The sequence below is a fragment of the Saprolegnia diclina genome (assembly GCF_000281045.1).
Source record: "Saprolegnia diclina VS20 unplaced genomic scaffold supercont1.39, whole genome shotgun sequence".
Lineage (NCBI taxonomy): Eukaryota > Oomycota > Saprolegniomycetes > Saprolegniales > Saprolegniaceae > Saprolegnia > Saprolegnia diclina.
Window position 1 is genome coordinate 511570 of NW_008246106.1, and position 19762 is coordinate 531331.

General features: G+C 59.5%; 10 protein-coding genes across 10 annotated transcripts; 6 read left to right on the top strand and 4 right to left on the bottom strand.

The window, feature by feature from the left end:
- The first annotated feature begins 38 nt into the window (after positions 1 to 38).
- On the top strand, positions 39 to 737 carry SDRG_11163 (hypothetical protein). Its single transcript, XM_008617193.1, has one exon. The coding sequence runs from the start codon at positions 183 to 185 to the stop codon at positions 654 to 656; it is 474 nt and encodes a 157-aa protein (XP_008615415.1). The 5' UTR covers positions 39 to 182; the 3' UTR covers positions 657 to 737.
- Positions 738 to 967: 230 nt separating this feature from the next.
- SDRG_11164 (hypothetical protein) lies at positions 968 to 3160 on the top strand. The gene has a single exon (XM_008617194.1). The coding sequence runs from the start codon at positions 1020 to 1022 to the stop codon at positions 3084 to 3086; it is 2067 nt and encodes a 688-aa protein (XP_008615416.1). The 5' UTR covers positions 968 to 1019; the 3' UTR covers positions 3087 to 3160.
- On the bottom strand, positions 3125 to 4429 carry SDRG_11165 (hypothetical protein). Its single transcript, XM_008617195.1, has one exon. It carries the CDS (start codon positions 4387 to 4389, stop codon positions 3151 to 3153), a length of 1239 nt encoding a protein of 412 aa, XP_008615417.1. The 5' UTR covers positions 4390 to 4429; the 3' UTR covers positions 3125 to 3150.
- A 138-nt stretch (positions 4430 to 4567) lies between these two features.
- Positions 4568 to 5169, bottom strand: SDRG_11166 (hypothetical protein). The gene has a single exon (XM_008617196.1). It carries the CDS (start codon positions 5116 to 5118, stop codon positions 4645 to 4647), a length of 474 nt encoding a protein of 157 aa, XP_008615418.1. The 5' UTR covers positions 5119 to 5169; the 3' UTR covers positions 4568 to 4644.
- Positions 5170 to 5744: 575 nt separating this feature from the next.
- Positions 5745 to 8752, bottom strand: SDRG_11167 (hypothetical protein). Its single transcript, XM_008617197.1, has one exon. It carries the CDS (start codon positions 8726 to 8728, stop codon positions 5948 to 5950), a length of 2781 nt encoding a protein of 926 aa, XP_008615419.1. The 5' UTR covers positions 8729 to 8752; the 3' UTR covers positions 5745 to 5947.
- Positions 8753 to 10209: 1457 nt separating this feature from the next.
- Positions 10210 to 10971, top strand: SDRG_11168 (hypothetical protein; the record flags this gene model as incomplete). The annotated part of the gene is made up of 1 exon (XM_008617198.1): positions 10210 to 10971. One exon carries the CDS (start codon positions 10210 to 10212, stop codon positions 10969 to 10971), a length of 762 nt encoding a protein of 253 aa, XP_008615420.1.
- An 86-nt stretch (positions 10972 to 11057) lies between these two features.
- SDRG_11169 (hypothetical protein) lies at positions 11058 to 14244 on the top strand (the record flags this gene model as incomplete). Its single annotated transcript, XM_008617199.1, has 15 exons — positions 11058 to 11282; positions 11328 to 11458; positions 11504 to 11556; positions 11603 to 11631; positions 11677 to 11777; positions 11823 to 12061; positions 12108 to 12223; positions 12265 to 12566; positions 12608 to 12806; positions 12855 to 13020; positions 13065 to 13184; positions 13229 to 13284; positions 13334 to 13462; positions 13509 to 14019; positions 14063 to 14244. 15 exons carry the CDS (start codon positions 11058 to 11060, stop codon positions 14242 to 14244), a joined length of 2559 nt encoding a protein of 852 aa, XP_008615421.1.
- A 25-nt stretch (positions 14245 to 14269) lies between these two features.
- Positions 14270 to 15196, bottom strand: SDRG_11170 (hypothetical protein; the record flags this gene model as incomplete). Its single annotated transcript, XM_008617200.1, has 4 exons — positions 14270 to 14344; positions 14391 to 14462; positions 14504 to 15094; positions 15140 to 15196. The coding sequence occupies 4 exons, from the start codon at positions 15194 to 15196 to the stop codon at positions 14270 to 14272; spliced, it is 795 nt and encodes a 264-aa protein (XP_008615422.1).
- Positions 15197 to 17106: 1910 nt separating this feature from the next.
- On the top strand, positions 17107 to 18426 carry SDRG_11171 (hypothetical protein). Its single transcript, XM_008617201.1, has one exon. It carries the CDS (start codon positions 17204 to 17206, stop codon positions 18326 to 18328), a length of 1125 nt encoding a protein of 374 aa, XP_008615423.1. The 5' UTR covers positions 17107 to 17203; the 3' UTR covers positions 18329 to 18426.
- A 199-nt stretch (positions 18427 to 18625) lies between these two features.
- Positions 18626 to 19468, top strand: SDRG_11172 (hypothetical protein). The gene has a single exon (XM_008617202.1). It carries the CDS (start codon positions 18649 to 18651, stop codon positions 19387 to 19389), a length of 741 nt encoding a protein of 246 aa, XP_008615424.1. The 5' UTR covers positions 18626 to 18648; the 3' UTR covers positions 19390 to 19468.
- The last annotated feature ends 294 nt before the right edge of the window (positions 19469 to 19762 follow it).

Here is a 19762-nt window from a genome sequence, read left to right on the forward strand (position 1 = left end):
TCGTGTTCGAATTTGGAACGCGGGCATTCGTGGTCCCGACGTCAAGTGACTTTTGCCGCGAATCTCGCGTATGATTTGGTCAAGTGCGAGCTATCCTTCGTCATACAAACCTTCGACGCGACGACAGTCTCTGTCCTTCTCCTTCATTCTGCAACACACCTCGTTCTCGCAACCTCAACAGCATGCGTTCGATTGCGTTCGTTGCCGCACTTGTCATGCCCATCGCCGCCGTCTCCTTGGCTGCGGCGCCCACGTGCTCGGAGAAGTGGAGTCAGTGCAACGGACAAAACTGGCCGTTCGGCGTCTGCTGCAAGGACCCCACCTTTGTCTGCAACAAGAAGAACGACTATCTCTCGCTCTGTGAGCCCAAGAAGAAGGCGGAAATGGCTGCCGAAGCTGCGGAAATCAACGTCTGGGGCCAGTGTGGCGGCAACGGCTTCAGCGGCAACTACCGTTGCGCAGATGGCAGCTCGTGCATCAAGGTCAACGACGCGTACTCGCAGTGCCAGCCGACGCCGCCGGGCGCCAACGAGATTGCGACGTGGGGCCAGTGCGGCGGCAGCAACAACAACTTCAAGGCCAACGGCAAGACGTGCCGCAGCGTCGACACGTGCAAGGTGCACAACTCGTACTACTCACAGTGCGTCCCCAAGTAGTGTAGTAGAATGACCCCACCAAGGAGCCTGGCCATTTTGCATATCACCTACAATAAACTTCAACTTGACTTTTCTATCTCTCGTCATCTCGCCTGCAAACGGTTTGGAAGACTGATTGGGTGGCGGTGCGTGTCGACAGGGCGTTCACATGGTATCGAAGGGCCTGTTGTATTTTAGGTTTCTAGTGGGGGGCTATAAAATGGACTCGACGGAAATGGCTTTCTGTTGGTTACGTAGACAATTTATAAATTGTCTACGTAACCAACAGAAAGCCATTTCCGTCGTGTCCATTTCCAAAACAAGCCCACAACCGACAGCGCCTTTTCAACACCCAAAACTGAAAGCGCTTTTTCAACACCTAGAATGCACGGTGCGGTGCTGTCGATCTACACTGCGATGAGCCGGCTCGCGGCGTTCGCTGCCATCTTTTACATCTTGTTCATTGACGTCACGGGGTCGTTTGCGACCAAAGACAGCATCAAGGGAGTGTCGGAGGAGATGTTCAACCCGAGCAACCGCTACTCGCAGTCGTACATGCTCACGTTTGTCCAGGCGCTCGTCACAAACGCTCCGCTACCAATGAACGCGACGACGACGCTACCGCCACAAGGATCTGCGAGTCTTCTCTACTTGGACGCAGCCGATCCAAGCGACCACTCGACCCTCGGCTTCAACCGCGATGGATGTCTCGAGCCACTGAGCAGCGACCACATTTACACGCCAACGTACGTCGCCAAGGTACTCCCGCTCCTTCTCGATCATCAGAGCTGGCATTCGATCAACCTCACGACCGACTGGGTGCTCGTCGACTGCAGCTACCAGGGGCGCACGCTCGGTGACACGACCGCCTTCAAAATTCATGTTCTGGACCGTCAATTCTCGCGGCTCACGTCCATCGTTATTCAGACCATGGTGATCGTGCGCCCTGTGAAGCAGTGGCGCGTGGCGTGCGGCACCGCGACCATCTCAACGATGGATTTGTCGGCCGTGAGTTGGCAAGACGGCGCGCTCACCTCGTCGCAGGAGGCCACGTACGACGTCATGGTCGGCACGGAGTTTCCATACGCCAACTACCCATTCGACTATGTGCGGCTGCTCAACCCTGCGAGCCGGTCGGGGGAGTGGAACGCCGTGATCATTGCCACTGGTGAGCCCGTGGTCATCTCGGGCAGCACGGGCACATACCGGTACTCGCCGCGCACCCAAGGCCGGTACAACTACTTTGTGTGGCAGCTCCCAGCCAACCCGATATCCTATCTCAGCACTATTCAGTGGGTTAGTGTTGTCTACACAGTCGACTCGTGGGCCTGGGTCCGCTACATCCTCGATATGGGCATCAGCCTCATCCTCGGTGCCAACACGATCGTCGGCGTCATCGCGTCGCTCAATATCTACCGCACCCAGCACATTTTGTGGATTCCCGACGTCTACCCTGGCATCCAGGCCGAAATTATGATTCGGAGCTTACTGCTCCTAGCGATCTGCGTCACGACCGACTGGTGGCACCTCTTTGAGTACTGCATGGTCAAGTGCACGGCGCGTCAGTCATGGGGCTACAGCGAGCTTGTCTTGGAGGCTGTCGTGCGCTCAGACCTCCAAGTCCTTTATCTCGCTCTCTTCCAGCTGCTCGCGAGTCTTCTGGGCCTCCGCCTTCACGTTGCTCTCCTTTTGACCATCTACTTTGGCTGCTACACGTTCTGCGATGCAATCATCGCCGCGTGGCCTCTGCAAGCCGAGGCGGCGTCCGCCTGGCTCTACCACAACTACCTCCTCAACACCCTTGTGGCCAACGGCGGCATGGACATGTGGGCGTACCATGAGAACTACAAGACCTCCTGGGATGTCATGGCCGCTCAACTCGTCTGGTATCTTCTGGCACTCGCGATTGCCGCTGCGTACGTCCTACTCTTGTCCGTCCATGCATGGTGCACGCGCCGCCACCGCGCTAAAATTCACTCGGGCGGCTCGACCGACGGTCGGTCGACGTCGGGCCGGTCGGGCCGCCATCTCTCGTACATGCTCGTCAAGAGCAGCATCAAAGCTGCCTTTGACGCAAACCGCATCTTCAAGAGCAACGCCAAAGCGACAGAAGCGACGATCTTCGAGCGTCACGTGCGGCGAAACCAAATGACAACCTCCGGGCTCGTCGCACCGCTGACCGATCACGTCATCATCGACGGCGTCGTCCACGCGTCGCACTCGCTCGTGTGGCTGCTGGGCTTTGTGCTCCTCGCCGACGACGTCCTCTTGACCATTGAGGACGTACCGAAGCTCTGGATCAACGCGCTGCTGGCCCGCGATGTCTTTGCAGTCTATGGCTACAAGCTCAATGAGACGAAAGCCTCGATCGCGCCGCTGGCCGAGCGCATCTCAGCGCGCAGCTACGGCCTTGGAGACTTGATCGCGCTCTCGCTCAAGCCGCTGCGGTGACGATACACCAAGGCTACATGGTAGAAAACACAAAGTAATGATAGACACAATACAGCGTGTTGTGCTAGTCGCTATCGCTGTCGTTGCCAAACGCACGGGCAAAACCGGACCCAGCGCCGCGGGCCGGCGCCGCCTTGAACGTGGTCGGCTTCTTCTTTGGGACAGTGGCCCAGCCGCTGGTCGCAGGCTTCTTGGCGCCGCCCTTGGCCTTCTTGTACTTGGCGTGGGCCTCCTTGGCAACGCGGTCGCACTTGTCGTGAAAGTCGTCGTCAAAGTACTCGATGCTGGCCGTCTCGGCGTCGTACAGCGCCTCCTCGATGCCCTTCTTGCCCTGGAGCGTCTTGAGGTCTGCGAGCGTCAAGCTCATCGAGTGCTCCTTCTCCTGGAGGATCTGCAGCGGAATGAGCGCCAGATGCAGCTCGAGGACCTGCGCCGCATGCCGCAGCGGGTGCGTGATGGGCGAGATCGACTGGACGTGCGCCAGCCGCTTCTCGAGCGCCTGCAGCTTGGTCGTCGCCTTCTCCTTTTGCTTGGCAATGCTCAAGTTCTCGAGCTCGGCGGTGAGCGCATCGACGTTGGCCGTCACAGTCGCGACGAGCTCCTTCTTCTCGGACGCCGTGAGCTGCTTCTCATCGACCATGCGCTTGATCTCGGCCTGGAGATGCGCAATCTTGGCGTCGTTGGCTTCCTGGCCAGCGTTGCCGTCGTACGCGGCCTGCTCGGCGGCGTCGAGGATCTCGCCACGCACCATCTTGGCCTCGAGGAGCGCAAACTCGGCCATCGCGTCTTGGATGAACTTGACCGCGCGCTTCTTCTGGCGCCACGACGGCAACTCGAGGGGCACGAGCGTCTTGATAAAGTCGTCGACCTCGCACGAGAGCATAAGCAGCTCAGGCGTCTCGTCAACGGACGGAATCGCGATCGGCGCGGCCGCCGCCGTCTTACCGCCTGTCGCCGTCGCCACGACCTTGGGGAAGACGAGGATCGTCTTGAGGTTTTGGCCCGTATCGTGCTGCTGCTTGAACATTCCCTGGCAGTCCATCGTGCACGCAGCCGACCGGTCCTCGACAAATCCCACGTCGCGCAGCGCGTTGGCCATCCACTTGGGCAGCTCTTCCGGGTACCGCGAGCGCACGAGCTTGCCGCCGCCGACGACGAACGTGAAGCGCAGCATCTCGCTGATCTCGAAGGCCGCGCCGAAGGCGGCGACGACGAGGTCCCGCGTCCGCGCCTCCGTGTAGCCGCCGAGGTCGAACTGCTCGCTCTCGGTCGCAGCGCGGATCTCGCCTGCCAAGCCGCTCATGTTGCGGTGGAGGTAAATTCGGCACTGAAGCCCACCGACGTGCCGAATCTAAATTAAAAGCGGCATGGTATCCGAGGCTGTGAATGTTGGTTGTTGCCAGCTCACACAGAGCCACACCAAGAGGTCATCACCACACACTGGCCGTGATCACGACTCCTTCTACTAACTAGCAGACAACTGTGCTAGACAATACGTGAATGGCTTAAAGGTGATATGCAAAATGGACAGACTCCTTGATGGAATCACTCTACTACACTACTTGGGGACGCACTGTGAGTAGTACGAGTTGTGCACCTTGCACGTGTCGACGCTGCGGCACGTCTTGCCGTTGGCCTTGAAGTTGTTGTTGCTGCCGCCGCACTGGCCCCACGTCGCAATCTCGTTGGCGCCCGGCGGCGTCGGCTGGCACTGCGAGTACGCGTCGTTGACCTTGATGCACGAGCTGCCGTCTGCGCAACGGTAGTTGCCGCTGAAGCCGTTGCCGCCACACTGGCCCCAGACGTTGATTTCCGCAGCTTCGGCAGCCATTTCCGCCTTCTTCTTGGGCTCACAGAGCGAGAGATAGTCGTTCTTCTTGTTGCAGACAAAGGTGGGGTCCTTGCAGCAGACGCCGAACGGCCAGTTTTGTCCGTTGCACTGACTCCACTTCTCCGAGCACGTGGGCGCCGCAGCCAAGGAGACGGCGGCGATGGGCATGACAAGTGCGGCAACGAACGCAATCGAACGCATGCTGTTGAGGTTGCGAGAACGAGGTGCGTTGCAGAATGAAGGAGAAGGACAGAGACTGTCGTCGCGTCGAAGGTTTGTATGACGAAGGATAGCTCGCACTTGACCAAATCATACGCAAGATTCGCGGCAAAAGTCACTTGACGTCGGGACCACGAATGCCCGAGTTCCAAAATCGAACACGATTTTCCTCGTCGACTTGACGCGACAGAGTGCCACGTGGGACCAATCGCCTTGCAGCAAGGCACAACCACGCTCGGATACGTAATATTACGCAAGTTAATTGCGACTCTTTGTCACCACAGCCGTGCACTGCATACACAGCCGTGGAGCTCGTAGCGGGCGACCGTTCTGACCTCGCATCGTCCAGTTTTTTGGCTGCACGGTTAAAAATGGCAGTTGGTGGTTGAATATGGCATGTGCCACAAATAAACACATAATGTCGTATAATTCTGGCTGTACACCGCCAATGGCGGCGTGACATAGCATCTCGAGCTCTATAGAACAATGGCTACCGACAGGCAAAGCGTGGGCGATTTTGTTATCGGACTCGATTTGGGCGATCGAGCCCCTTGATTTCGGCGATGCCAGCATGTGATGCGACCGGATTGGCTGAAAGTCGAATAAAAGTGGCCAATACGAGCGCGAGGTTGTATTATTTTGCGAAAATCATATTATGATGAAAAGTTTGTATGGCTCATCCGATTTAGGCAGCTGGAGCTTCGCAGCCGACACCGCAACCCTAGTCGATGTTGATAGCAATGCGCAACCTGCTTCATATTGTCATGCTAGGTAAAAGCTGGAGCCAAGGACAGAGAACAAGCGGTTAAGGTTAAACGACACTCGGCTCGTCAACGACTTGGTGGTACGCGTACTCGATCCACGGCATGAGCGCTTCAAGGTCTTCGGTCTCGACGGTCGCGCCGCACCAGATGCGGAGGCCCGGCGGTGCGTCCTTGTACGAGCCAATGTCCACAGCGACGTCGTTGGCCTCGAGGATCGTCTGGAGCTGCTTGAGCTGCGCTTTGGACGCCTTGGGCAGCTGGAGACACACGGACGTCTTGGAGCGCGTCGCCTTGTCCTTGGCGAGGAACTCGATCCAGTCGGCGTTATCTTCCACAAACTTCTCGATGACGCCGAGGTTCTTGGCGGCCTTGGCGCTGAGGCCGGCGACGCCACCTTGGGCCGCGGCCCAGTCGAGCGCGTCAATGTAGTCTTCGACGCAGAGCATCGAGGGCGTGTTGATCGTGCTGCCCTTGAAAAGGTCCATGCCAATCTCGCCCTTGCTGTTCTTGAGCCGGAAGATCTTGGGCATCGGGCGGTTCGTCGGCGTGAACGACGCCAAGCGCTCGAGCGCGCGTGGGCTCAGCACGAGCATGCCGTGGCCGCCCTCGCCGCCGAGCACCTTTTGCCAGCTGAACGTGCACACGTCGATCTTGTGCCACGGCATCTCCATCGCAAACGCCGCCGACGTCGCGTCGTTGAACACGAGACCGGTCCGGTCGTCCGCGATCCAGTCGGCGTTGGGCACGCAGACGCCGCTCGTCGTGCCGTTCCAAGTGAAGCACACATCGTGGTCCATAGGCACGGACGCCAGGTCCGGAAGCTCGCCGTACGGGGCCGAGAAGGTCGTCACGTTCTCAAGCTTGAGCTCGTTGATCGCGTCGTTGTGCCAGCCCTTCCCAAAGGCGTCCCAGTAGCACATGGCGACCGGCTTGGGCCCGAGGAGGTTCCACATGGCCATCTCGAACGCGCCCGTGTCGGACGCCGGCACGATGCCGCACACGTAGTCGTCAGGCAGCTGGAGGACGTCCCGGGTCTTGGCGATCGCGTCGGCGAGCACGTGCTTGCCAATGGTCGACCGGTGCGACCGGCCGAGCGTCCGCGTCGGCAACCCGGCGAGGCTGTAGCCAGCGCGCTTCTTGCACGGGCCGGAGCCAAACTGCATCGACTTGGGCTTGATCGCGGGCACGTTGAGCGGCGAGGGGAGCGAGAGCGGCATGTCGAGGAGGTTGACGAGCCGGACGTTGCCGAGCTCTTCCATGCGCGCGAGTTCGTCGAGCACCTCGGACGACGGCGCGTCATCGACGTTGAGGACGCCGACGGCATGGTTGTCGGTGCGCCCGAGGCCAAAGCAGCCAATGTTGACGTGATGCTTGGCAAGGACCGACGTGACGGCGTGGAGCACGCCGGGCTTGTCGTTGTTGGTGAAGAAGACCATGCTGCCGCTTAAAATCGCGTCCAAGCTCAGCGCGTTGTACTGGACGAGGCGGAGCTGGTTGGCGCCAAACACTGTGCCCGTCACCGTCCGTGTCGAGCCGTCATCCAGATGACATGTGACCGTCACGACGTTGTTGTAGTGCAGGTCTTTCTCGACAAAGTCCTCTTGCGCGTGCTCGTCGGTCGAGATGCCACGGGCGTGCACGATGTCCAGCGCGTTCTCGGGCGTCACCTCTTGCTCGAGCAAATGGCGGCCCAGACCCATGCACACGGACGCTCGAAGCACGTTGGGCGGAATCGCAAACACCTCTTTGCCGTGGGCCGTGACGCGGACGGTCGCAATCTTCTCGGTCCCGAGCAGCTGCGCCTGGAGACTCCCTAGCTTCTCGGCGAGGAGTGCGTACGGAGGCCGGACGCAGTGCTGCTTCAAGTCGAGGTTGGGCGCGTTGACAATGTTGGTGTACGCTTGGCCGCGCAGCGCAGCGTCCACTTGCGTCGAGACCGCCAGCGACACGCGCGCCTGCGCCTCCTTCGTGCATGCGCCAATGTGCGGCGTGCAGAGAACGTTCGGGTGCTGGAAAATCGCGTGGTGCTTCGTCGGCACCAAGTCGAGGCCGAGGCCCTGGATCTTTCCGGTCTCCAAGCCGTCAAGCGCCGCATCGAGGTCCATGAGGCCGCTTCGGGACGTGTTGAGGATGTAGACGCCGTCCTTGCAGCGCGCGAGGCGGTCCTTGTTCAAGAGGCCTCGCGTGCCGGCCGTGAGCGGGCAGTGGAGCGAGATAAAGTCGCTGCGCGCGCAGACGTCTTGGAGCGTCGCGGGCTCAATGTCCAGTCGCGCCGCGGCCTTGTCTGAGAGGAGCGGGTCGTATGCGAGCACGTTCATGCCAAAGGCGAGGCAGCGCTTCGCGACCTGCTCGCCGACGCGGCCGAGGCCGATGAGGCCGATCGTCTTGCCGTGCACGCCCGAGATCGAGTGCTGCTGCGCGAGTGACGTGAGGAGGCCCATCGTGAGCTCGGTCGCCGCGATCGTGTTGCCGCACGGCGTGTTCATGACGAGGATGCTCGCTTTCGTGGCCGCGACGAGGTCGATGTTGTCGACGCCTGTGCCCGCGCGCGCCACGACGCGCAGCTGCTTGCCGGCCTCGATGACGTCCTTGGTCACGCGCGTGTTGGAGCGCACGATGAGGCCATGGTAGCTCGGGATCGCGGCCACGAGCTCCGCCGGCGCGAAGCTGCCGACGTCGACGTTGTAGCCTTTCGCCCGCAGCGCGTCGATGCCCTGCGCGTCGATCGGGTCCGTCACGAGGATGCGCGTCTTCGTGGCCATGTGGCGGCGCGCGATCGGTGCTCGCAGGGCCAGCGTCGAGAGGCGCGTCGAAGGCAGGCGCCACATCGCAAAATGAGGTTGACCTAATCGGTCGGATCTTGACCTGTTTTTTAGTGCGTCGTGTTTTAAACCTGTGTTTTATACGTGTCGCCAACGCAAACCTCAAGCTCGCAGGGTGCAAGCGAGAGGCGATGCGTGGGAGGCGTGTTGGCTGGCTATTGGGATGAAGTATATCTGTATGTTACAATGGCGAGGAGTCCAAGGACGTGCGTTTGCGAACACAGAAGCGAGTGACCTTTCGGCATCTTCAAGAAAGGTCTCAACATTGAAGTTCTGTTTGTATCCGCTGGGATGATAACGCGAGTGATGCGCAGAGTTGTTGACGATTCAAATCGGACGACGCAAGGTCGGAGACGCAACTTGCTCGAGTACAGTAATGCGCTAGCCACGAAGAGCGCCGAAGCAGCGGCTGCTCGTCCTCGAGTGAAGGGTGTCGAACATGGATGGCGCAGATGAATCGTCAGCACATTGTTTATCGTATGCTGTTTTATACAAATCAATGTTTTTTATACGTGTATCGCGGCATCTGATTGGCCATTCGTTTGGCACCACAAGATCGCAAATAAGATTCCAGAAAACCTTTTGAAATGCATGTTTTGGGATATAATAAGATAGAGGTTTGCCATACCCAACATTACCGCACGAAGATGCTTGTCAACTACAGTTAACGGCGCTCGATCAACGCAAACTCGATCTTGATCGTAGAGGCTGGTGTTTCTAGTACCGGTAAATATCAGTATATGACACGACTGCGGCAGCTGCTGCTGCACCAACGAGGATGCAACGCCATGCACCCGCCACTTGTCCTTGCCAATGCGGCCTCTCCACTACAGCACCACGTATCAGCTATGACGCTGCTGTTATAGGCGCTCAACGATCTCGTCGCGAGCGGTCGAGGGCAGAAGCGACTACGCTGGCAGGACGGGCGCAGGTGATTTTCCAGCTTGATAATTCGCGATCTTGCTTTTCACACGTGTATATTCCGTGTCCAAGAAAAACGCACCGTTGCATTGGCTTCAAGGTGAGAATTGTATGTCGCTTTGGAATACCTGTGAACGGTATTGCGGCATCTTGGATGTTGTATGTCGTCAAGTAAGACCATAAAACGGTATTCTTGTAGATGCCAGTAGAGCATTAGAAGAGCCGCTTGGATCGACCGACAAAACCGTACAATGACCAGTGTAGGCTCTAGCTGAGAGGCATCTCGCTGGGTAGCGTAGTGCAGTGCCACGTCATTCGAGAAGACCTTGTTGCACGCTCCAAGTCGGCTATGAAAAGAAGGTGCGTGGTCACGGCCCCCAAATCCATCCAGTTCCTCACGCGCATACAAACACCAAGCTTAAATCAATTCCCACGCCGTTTTTGAATTTTCAAATTCGTTTCGCACGTTTCTAACGGTATCCGGAGACTTATCCGGACAGTCGCACGAAGACACGAGGGGATTTTGCGTTTTACACGGCGAGAAACTGACGGGGGAAATAGCCATGATGGCCAACACGTACGCCCAAGCGGCGCAGCTCCACGTCCCGCACCCGCAGCAGGTCCATGTACCGGCGCCGCCGATGGCCGAGAAGACCAAGGTCGGCCGCAAGCGCCACAACATCTGGGAGTACTTCCAGGAGGACGGCTCGACCAACCCGAAGCGCACGCGCTGCAAGTGCAAGTACTGCGGCCACAGCTTCTTCTCCGACTGCACGCGAATGAAGAAGCACATCATCAGCTGCACCAACTGCCCAGATGCGGTGCGCCAAGAGGTCAATGAAGAGTTTCTGCAGCTTGAGCCCGCGGACCCGTCGGCGGGCCGGCTCAAGCGGTCGATTGCGATGGCCGACCTCCCGCCGCTCAATAGCTACGAAGCCGCAACGGCGCCGCCGGGTGCACCCGTGTACTCGTCCAAGGCCGAAGCGAACGCGCAGCCTGCGTCCAAGAAGCTCAAGGTCACGACGCCGACGCTGCTGCAAAAGACGATGGGCGAGGCGGTCTGGGACTGCTTCCTCCACATTGTCAACGACCCGACCACCGAGGATCGGCTGGGCATGCAGGGTGTCAAGAAGATGGTGTCGATCTTCAAGCAAGAGGTCCACCGCGAGTCGCTCCGCGCGCTGCTTCTGCTCGCGTGCCCACAGCCCGACAAGCTGCCGTCCATCTCGACCAACCGCCCGAACGGGGCCAAGTTTATCGACGCGTACATTCGGCAGCTGCAATTTGGCCTCTTTGAGACGCTGTCGGGCCCACAAGAAACAGTCTAGTTCCTCCTCCTCGTATCTATAACTCTCAGATTGCACATAAGCTAATTAGCCGTTTCAACTTTGAAGCGTCCTTTCTACTCATATCGATGCGCGCGTGGGCTCTCTTGGCGCCGCTATCGGCAGCCTACGTCGTGCAGCCGCCGCTGCGGGACGACAACTTTGCTTGTTGCGGTGGCTGCTCGTCGAGTGTCCGCAGCGACCAAGTGTACCTGGCGACGGGCGCGCGCGTCATGCTCTGGGACACCAACGTCAAGGTGAACCCCCAGCCGCAGTGCCTGCTCACGTTCCCTTACGACCCCACGCGCGGCGAAGTAGGCCTTGCCTGTACTTTTTCAATAAGATCTACTTTGGTGTAGTCGCCAGGGCCCCGCCGTGTGCGCAGTGGCTCGCTCGTCGGGACAACGTTTCCGCTCAACCACGACGCCGACGCGCGCTGCTGCTTGAACGGCGGCACGTGCACCTTGTCGGAAGACGACGCCCAGGGCAAGTACGTTCTATCTCTCTACCTCTCGAGCGACTGCGAGTGGTGTAGGTGCAATTGCGTGCAGCCGTGGGGGTTCCGTGGCGACTACTGCGAGCTCTCGAGTACTTTCATTCTTCCTCTTTTGCATTGTTGAAGTGATTTGCCTAGTCTACGACCTGGCGATGATTGCCAACTCGGTAGCGATTTCCAAAGCGTCGAGGCGGATACGAAGGACGCCATAGGGCGTGTACCCGCGCACGGTGAATGTGTCTGCGATGCCGATCGCGTACCCGGACCTGCGGCCGCTTGTGTACAACTTGTCCTTTTTATCGTCCATTACAAAGTAGCTGATCGAGCAGCGTCTGTCGCTCAGTCGTTCGCCGTGTAGTACGTTCTTGCCGACGACGCCGACGCCCGACATGGACGCGACCCTCGCTACGTACCGCGCGATGGCCTTCCAGCTCGTCATCCTCGGCCTCCTCGGCGCGTCCGGGCTCTGTATTCTCTTCGTCTTCGGCCACCTCTTTAACGTGTGCCTCAACTACTGCCGCTGCCGAAAGCGTCCGTACTCGCTCCTCGAGAAGCTCGTGACGATGCTCCTCATGCTCGGCGCCGTGGTCGTCCTTGGTCGCCGAATCCTTGCGTCTCGGCGGTATCTCACGCACGCATGTAGGCGGCAGCCTCACAAGGTCATACGTCAACTACGAGCTCCTCGTGCAGCATGCGGCCAACATTACGTTTCTCGTCGCCGACGCGCTGCCAGCCGACACGCTCACGTTCTACTCCAACGTAAACAGAGTCGCACGACTCTGGGTCTCAACATGTGCTAGTTGAATGCGCCGCTGCGCGCAATCATCGATGGCTTTCCGGGCGCCCGCATTCCGGAGCTCCAAGCCGCGCTACTGGATCAAATGGCCCTGTACACCTCGCTGAACGTGACGGACATGCCGCAGATCTTTGCGTCGACGACCGCGCCCTTGGCGGCCCTCGCGCTGCCCTTCCCGATCGCGTCCTCATACGGACAGCCCGCATGCTCGAGCATGGTCATCTACCGCACGGCCAGCAGCATCATGGGCATCGGGGGCGCAACGGGCTGCTTTGGCTGCGACCAGTGCGTCGCCATTCGCAAGACGTAGGACAGACGACGCGCTCTGCATCTTGACGTGAGCGTAGGATTCAGAGCATCCAGCTCGACTGGCTGCGCGGCGCCTCGGTCGTGCACTGGATACTGTACGCGAGTCATGCCAACCTCATCACGTTTGCTCAGCTGCCGCTGCTCCCGACGCTCGTGAACCTCTCGGTCTCTCTCAACCAAACGCTGGCCGACGTCCAGCGCGTCAATACGCACCAAGCGCGCATGCTGGCCACCCTCGTTTGTCTCTGGTACATGGTAGGGGGTTGATGATCAACTTTTTTCTAGACAAACCAACTCACGATGCTCATTCAGCCCGGCGTCTACATCGTCTACGGGCTCTCGAGTCTCCTCGCCTTGCTTGCACTTGCGGCGGCCACGCGCGGCTTTTGGCGCCGGAAAGGCCGCCTCGGGAAGCTCGCCAGCTACACGGCACAGTTGGGCACCCTTGTCGGTACGAGAAGCGCTGCTCTCGTGCGCCATCGTATTTTCGTGTAGCGTCTGCGATGACCGGAATACTGTGGACCGTGTCCTTCTGCGCGCGCGATGGCCTCGCGTACCTCGACCGTATTGAAGCCAACATGTCCGAGCTCTTTCAGAACACGTCGTCGCGCAATGGTAACCTTGTCGCGCGTGAGGCCCTGCGCTCCACCGACTGCTAGACGCCATCAACCTCCTGCACGATCAATCCTGGGTCGCAAATCGGTCCTTGCTCTCGGTCTCAAATTGGTTTGCACAATATGTGTCCTCTCATTTTTGGTGCGTAGCTCTTGGAGTGCGCCGACCTTGTCAAGGTGCCGCCACTGCCGACGCCCGACACGGGCATGGCGCCGCCGCCGCTGTACAATACGACGCAACTGTTTTTCTTCCCCGACTTTGCCGCGCTCGCGACGCAGGTCAGCGTTATTCCATCACGACACTATAGTTGACAAACGTCTCTAGTTCAACAGCTCGGACCCGAGCCGCATCACGTCGCTCTTTGGGTGGGACGAGAGCTACGTCACGCTCGCCCACCGCTTCTTGACCGTCCTCTTGTTTGGCAACACGACCGTGCCGTCCCCGTATACGGCGTCGAACGACACGCGCGTCACCACCTTCACGACGGACCCTAACCGCGATGGTGTCTTCAACGCCTCGGACGTCCAGCTCATGGCCTCGCTCTACGCCCAAAACTGGTCCACGCTGACGCACAATGAATCGACGCGCCAAAACTCGTACTTGCTCCAACAGTGGCGATGGTGCGGGGAGCTCGAGGTCGCGCGCGGCCGGCTCCTCGCCTATATGGACAGCGTCGCTGACGTTGCGCTGGAGGCGCGTCCGCATTTGACGGCGATGCAAGCCAACACGAGCGCACTCGCGAAGCTCCAGTACCCGTTCCAGTCCGCAGTGAGCTTTTACACGTCGAAGCTTCAGACGTTCAAGCTCGCCGACTGCTCGTACGCCGGCAACTGCGGTATTATCCGTGTTTGCGATGCGAGATAACGCCCTTTGTCTAGCATGGACGCGGCAGCGCTGGAACGAGCTCCATAGCGAGCTGCACGCGCTCGGCGCCGCTGCCGACGAGATGACGCTGCTCTTTGCAATAGCGACGCTGGCCCTCTTGACAGCCTCGCTCTTTGCCTTTTGCTTTGGCGTCCGCGTGCACAAGCCCAAGGTACGCGTGTACGTCGCTGCGTAAGTACTCAACTAGACCAAGCAAAGGATTACTGCGGCGTTGGCGGAGGAATATTGGGCACGCAGTGCATCTTGAGCGCTGGCACAGACACGACACGGCGCTCCTAGAACGTCGATATGTGAAAGTGGGCGATGGACGCGGTATCGAACCGGAAGGATCACCGCGCTGAGCTCGCGGCCATAGCAACAGCCCGTGTCGAGCCCGAGAGCATGCGCACACTCCTAGTCATGTTGAAGGGACCGTGCGACTAGAGATGCGGCACCTGAAGCCCGGCCTTGGCGTCGTGGCCAAAGACAATGAATGGCGGACCGTTGTACTGCGGCGCCCAGAGCCCGCCTGTCTCGGGCTTGGCCTCGGACGCGGCCCACGCTTCATTAGTCGAGCTCGGAGGAATGAGGTACCGCATCTTGTAGAGGTTTTGGGGCACTTGCGCCTCGAGCGGGATGTTCGGGACGACGCCAGCGTGCACCACCAGCGTGTCGAGCTCGGGCAGGGCGATCGAGAACGGGAGCTGCTCGAGAAACGCAATATCGTCCGGCGAGAGGTCAGCCACGTAGTCGTAGCGCGTGTCAAAGGCGGCGATGGACGTCTCCGGCGTTCCGGTCCGCCGACCGTAGTAGGCGCTCAAAGCGGCGTCGTCGTGGTTGCCGCGGACGCAGAGCGCGCCGGTTGTGCGCACAAACCGGACGACTTCGGCTGACTGCGGCCCTTTGTTGACGAGGTCGCCGACAAAGATGAGCACGTCATGGGCGGGCGCGAAGGCGCAGGCAGCGAGGAGCAGGTGCACCTCGTCGAGGCAGCCGTGGACGTCGCCCACGATCACGACACGCGCGCCGATAGGGACGTGGTGTGTCTACGGCTCATTAGCCCCGCGCCAGAGACAGGCAGCATGACTCACAGCGTGGAGCGTCCGGGGCAGGGCCACGTCGGGGTGCGCTCGCGGTCGCGCGGCCATGACGCCAGGTGGCTTTGAAGTGGCATGTGCCACCCTTCTACGCTTCAATGCCGAATGTAGCACTGATTTCGGCATATACCACTTGCAGCCACCAGCATGTGTTGTTGATGGAAGGGACAAACCCGTTTGTCCCAGAGAATTTGACCAGAATTCCACGGCTGTCGTCCATCGTGTCGACGCTACAACGTACCAAGTCGGTCTATTTCTTGACGCTTGAGTACTCACAGTCCGTGCGCTTGTTCCTTGCACGAGGATCTCCATTTTTGAGGCTGAAGCTGATTGAAGCGCAGATCGAGACGCCTTTCTATTCGACGCAGATCGGTGGAGATGGCGTACATGACGTGGCACCACCCGCGACGTCGGACTCAACATGGCGACGTGAGATACTCATCAGCCGCGCGGGTGTCCCAAAGATACGTGTACCAGTTCGTCGCACATTGATGGCGCTGCTTGGGTGCGCAATGGACACGATCGTTCGCCGAAGCTTCAAGGCGTCTGCTGCTGGGCGCCAAGGCCTCCTCATAACGTGCGGTCCGCGTGCATCCCAGATCTGATCGTCGCCTGTGTGTAACCGCCGACTTGGTGGTTGCGACTTGTCGCCGACTTACCGGTACGTGGCTGAGGTACGTGGCGGGAAAAGTGCAGGTTAGCGGTCTCGACAGCGCTGAACCGTGCGTCCATCCGGCACTTCAGTGAGCTCCCTATCATCCCTGCGCAAACTCCAAGGGGCTGTAGACTGTGGACGCTTCGGCATGGATGGGAAAGGCAATCGCTGGACGCTGTGAACATAGCAAAGAGCAACTCGCACCCTGCCTCGTCGCCGGCAAGCTATGTCTGATCACATTCGGGCGAAACGCCGCCACTTCCCATGAATTCGAAGGATCTCAGAGGCGGTTCGAACCCCGTCACATCATCCATTGACCAAATAATATCGCGCTTTCTGGTCTACTTGATCTTTTCGAGCGCGCCGTCGAGAGGCACTGGTGGTGGATCGAGAACAGTCTTGACGCGAGGAACGCGGTGGGGCTTCTTCACCCATAAAAAAGCTGTCCAATTAAAAATAAATAAATTCATTGACTTGTTTTTTGTATGCAAAAGCTTCTTGAGGGAATGCGCAATCCCACCGCCTGCTTCCAGTCACCTTCTCACTTGCCCTTTTCACCGCGTGGTATGTGGTTTCACAAACCCGCTGGCGAAGACCATTCTTCGCCGTCGTCGGCAGCGCTTGGTCGACAACTACAGTGTAGAATAGGAGGCGACGCGCGCCACTCGTTTGGCTTGCCGACACCGACGACAGCGCAATCCCCCACAGTGCAGTACGACTCTTCGATAAGACGGGTATCCATCGCTGGCGATGGATAATAATCAGCTTGTGGCTGGACAGCAGATGACGGCGAGCAACGCGTGTCATCTTCAACATACGCTTCAAGAACCAAGCATCAAGCAAGGCTGTGAGACAGTGGGAAAAAGTAGCCAACGCCGAGGGCTAAAAAAGAGACAACCGTCCGTACAAGGCCCAAGTGATTTAAATGTCGGCGCGAAACAGCATCCGCTTGCATCGGCGTAACACTGTCCATCCCACACCCACTTCCGCGACCTAAGCTCATCATCCTCCGCAGCCTCTCCTCCTCCGACGGGTTGCTGCTGTGCCCAGTGGCTATCGACTGGCTCAGCCGAGACAGGGTGTTGAAGGCAGCGTCATTGCAGTACGGTACTACTAGTACGAATTTCGACTTCAATCTCGCGCGACCTGTCTCGGCGCCAGTCTAATAAAAACACGAGGTATTTTAATAGTGCAAAATCAGAAACGGGTTTCTTTTTTACCATGTCGCAGGCGCCCCCGAGCAGCATACAATTTACAAATGTAGAGCATCCGGATGCCATCCGGATTATAAAAAGCCAGTCACGTTTTTAAATTATTGTTGGGATAGAGGGTAATAAAATGCAACTTGACGGACGATTGCTATCGGACGGCCATTAAGCAATCTGCCCGGAAGCACGCAACCAATGGAGGACTACAGCTACCAGCACGCGCAGCGCCGCTCCATGAGCATGTACGAGACGCCGGTCTACAAGCGGGCGTCGCTGCCGTCGCTCGCCTCGATCGACTCGACCAAGTCGGTGCACCACCCGATGGAGAACGCGAGCTCGGCGCCGATCCCGATCCCGTCCTTGCGCCCCGCGTCGACGCCATCGGCGCTCCCGAGCTTGGCCTCGTACTCGCCTGGCTACACCAACTCGTACACGTCGACGGCCTCGTCGTCCTTCTCCGAGTCGGTCGCACTGCCCAAGCTGCGCTCGATGAGTCTCGGCGAGTACATTCCGCAGCGCCGCGAGCCCACGACGCCGCCATCGATGCACTCCTCGAGCTACCAGGGCCCACACGAGATGCACCGCTACATGCACCAGCGCCAGATGGAGCCCGACGTCATGCGCTTCAACCAGATCAAGACCGAGATGCACCCGTCGAACGGCTTTCGCCCGACGCCGACGACTGCGTTTGGCTCCTTTGAGAACAGCGCGGACGTCAAGTTTATGCCGCGCCCCGACATCCCGCTCTCGCGCAGCTGGAACCCGAGCAGCTACATGACGCAAAACCCAGTCCAGCAGCGGTCGGTGCCCACGTTTAGCTTTTCGCCGCAGACGAGCGCGAGCTGGAGCCCCGCGTCGACGATGCTCCAGAACACAGTGCCGCAGAGCGCGTCGTCGGACGACGACGAGCAGCCGGACGAAGAGAGCGACCCGATGAACCGCGGCTCGGGCCGCGTCTGCCGCACCAAGTCGTGCAAGAACGTCGCGCGCTCCAAGGGCCTCTGCCGCAGCCACGGCGGTGGCAAGCGCTGCACCGAGCCCGGCTGCACCAAGAGCGCGCAGGCCAACAAAAAGTGTATCGCGCACGGCGGTGGTACCCCGTGCTCGTTTGAAAACTGCGACAAGACAGCGCAGTCCCGGGGCCTCTGCAAGGCGCACGGCGGCGGCGCGCGCTGCAAGTTCCCGAGCTGCCCCAAGTCGAGCCAATCGCGCGGCTTTTGCCGCGGCCACGGCGGCGGCGTGCGGTGTAAGGCCGACGGCTGCGAAAAGTGGGTCCAGCGCAACGGCTTTTGCATCAAGCACGGCCGCGAGCAAAACTAAAGCGGCTGCGTCTCTCCTCGGTGTCGCGTGGGTGTTTCTTAACTTAGTAGGTGTGTATTAGCATGGATCAATAAACAAAATTAGTCGTGTACAAGCCATCGCCTGTCCAAAGAAAACGAACGAGGTGACAACGCCAGTAGCCCTAGAGCAGCCGCGCCGCTGGGACATGCCGTCGGTGGTTGGAACATCCCCGGACGGATGCTGGCCCGATTGAGACAGGCGGCCGATATTGCGTTTTATGCGTCAAAGCCCACGTGGCGGCCTGTTCGAGCGTGCGTTAAACCCTTTGGCGCATGCGGAACGGCAAGCGTAAAAATAGCATGCCATCCTACTCGGTCGACCCGTGCCGGCCCATCTTCCTCACCGCGTGCGACGTTCCCGAGACGGACGGTGATGGCGGCTTTGACGCGCCGCCGCCTGTGAACGACGTGACGCAGCGCCTCGCCCTCCTCGCGCTGCTGCAGTCGCCCCGGCGCGACGAGCAGGCGCCGCCACTCAACCACCACGTGCAGGTCCAGGCGCGATTCTCGTTCATCGAGCACCGGTATGGCACACGGCCCGCGCAGCCAAAGAAGACCAACAAGCGAACGCTGGATCGGCTCGCTAACCCCATCTTGGGCCATACGTCGACGCTCAACGCGCTGCCGCCAGAGCTCCGCAAGAAGCGTGCACCGCTGCACGCCGAGAACACCGACGACGATCTGCGTGTCGAGAAAGTCAAGCGACCTCTTCTCAAGCCTACCACCAAGCCCAAGCGACTGGCGAAGCTCCCAATTCATGTCAAAAGCACGCTTAGCCGCGACCTCAAGATCGTCAAACCCGCGCCAAGCTGCTTCATCACGCAGCAGCTCACGTCCAACCAAGTGCCAAAGCGCAAGACGACCAAGAAGAATGTAACGCGAGCCCCGGCGCCAAAGACTGAGCGCCGTGCCCCAAAGGAATCGTCGCGCTCCGCCAAAGTTGTCAAGCCCGACGAGAAGAAGCCCGTGCGCAAGCCGACGGTGCTCCCACCGCTGCGCCCGGCGGGGCCTCCAAAGAAGACGTCGTTCCGGCGCTTTTAGCGATTAACGCTAGCTTTAGTATTTAACCCTCTACGCCTTAGGACTATAATGCATCACCGTTTGTAGTCGGCCAAGTGCACGTAGCGAATGGCGTCAATGAGGTCGGCGTCCAGCTCGGCGCGCACCTTCCGGAGCTCCTTGTCGCGCGACGCGCGCAATTGCTGCAGCTGCTCGTCGAGCGCAGCCTTGGATTCGGCAATCAGTGCTTCCTCATACGCGCCGGCAGCACGCGCCGGCGACGGACTTCGGACTGCAAATTTACTCTCGGCGGGGCTTTTGGCCTGCAGCGCCCGCCACTGGGCGCGGTGTTGCTCCTGGGCGCGTTGGTCCACGCGCGCTCGGGCGTGGAGGCGTCGCTGGTGCTTGAGCAGTG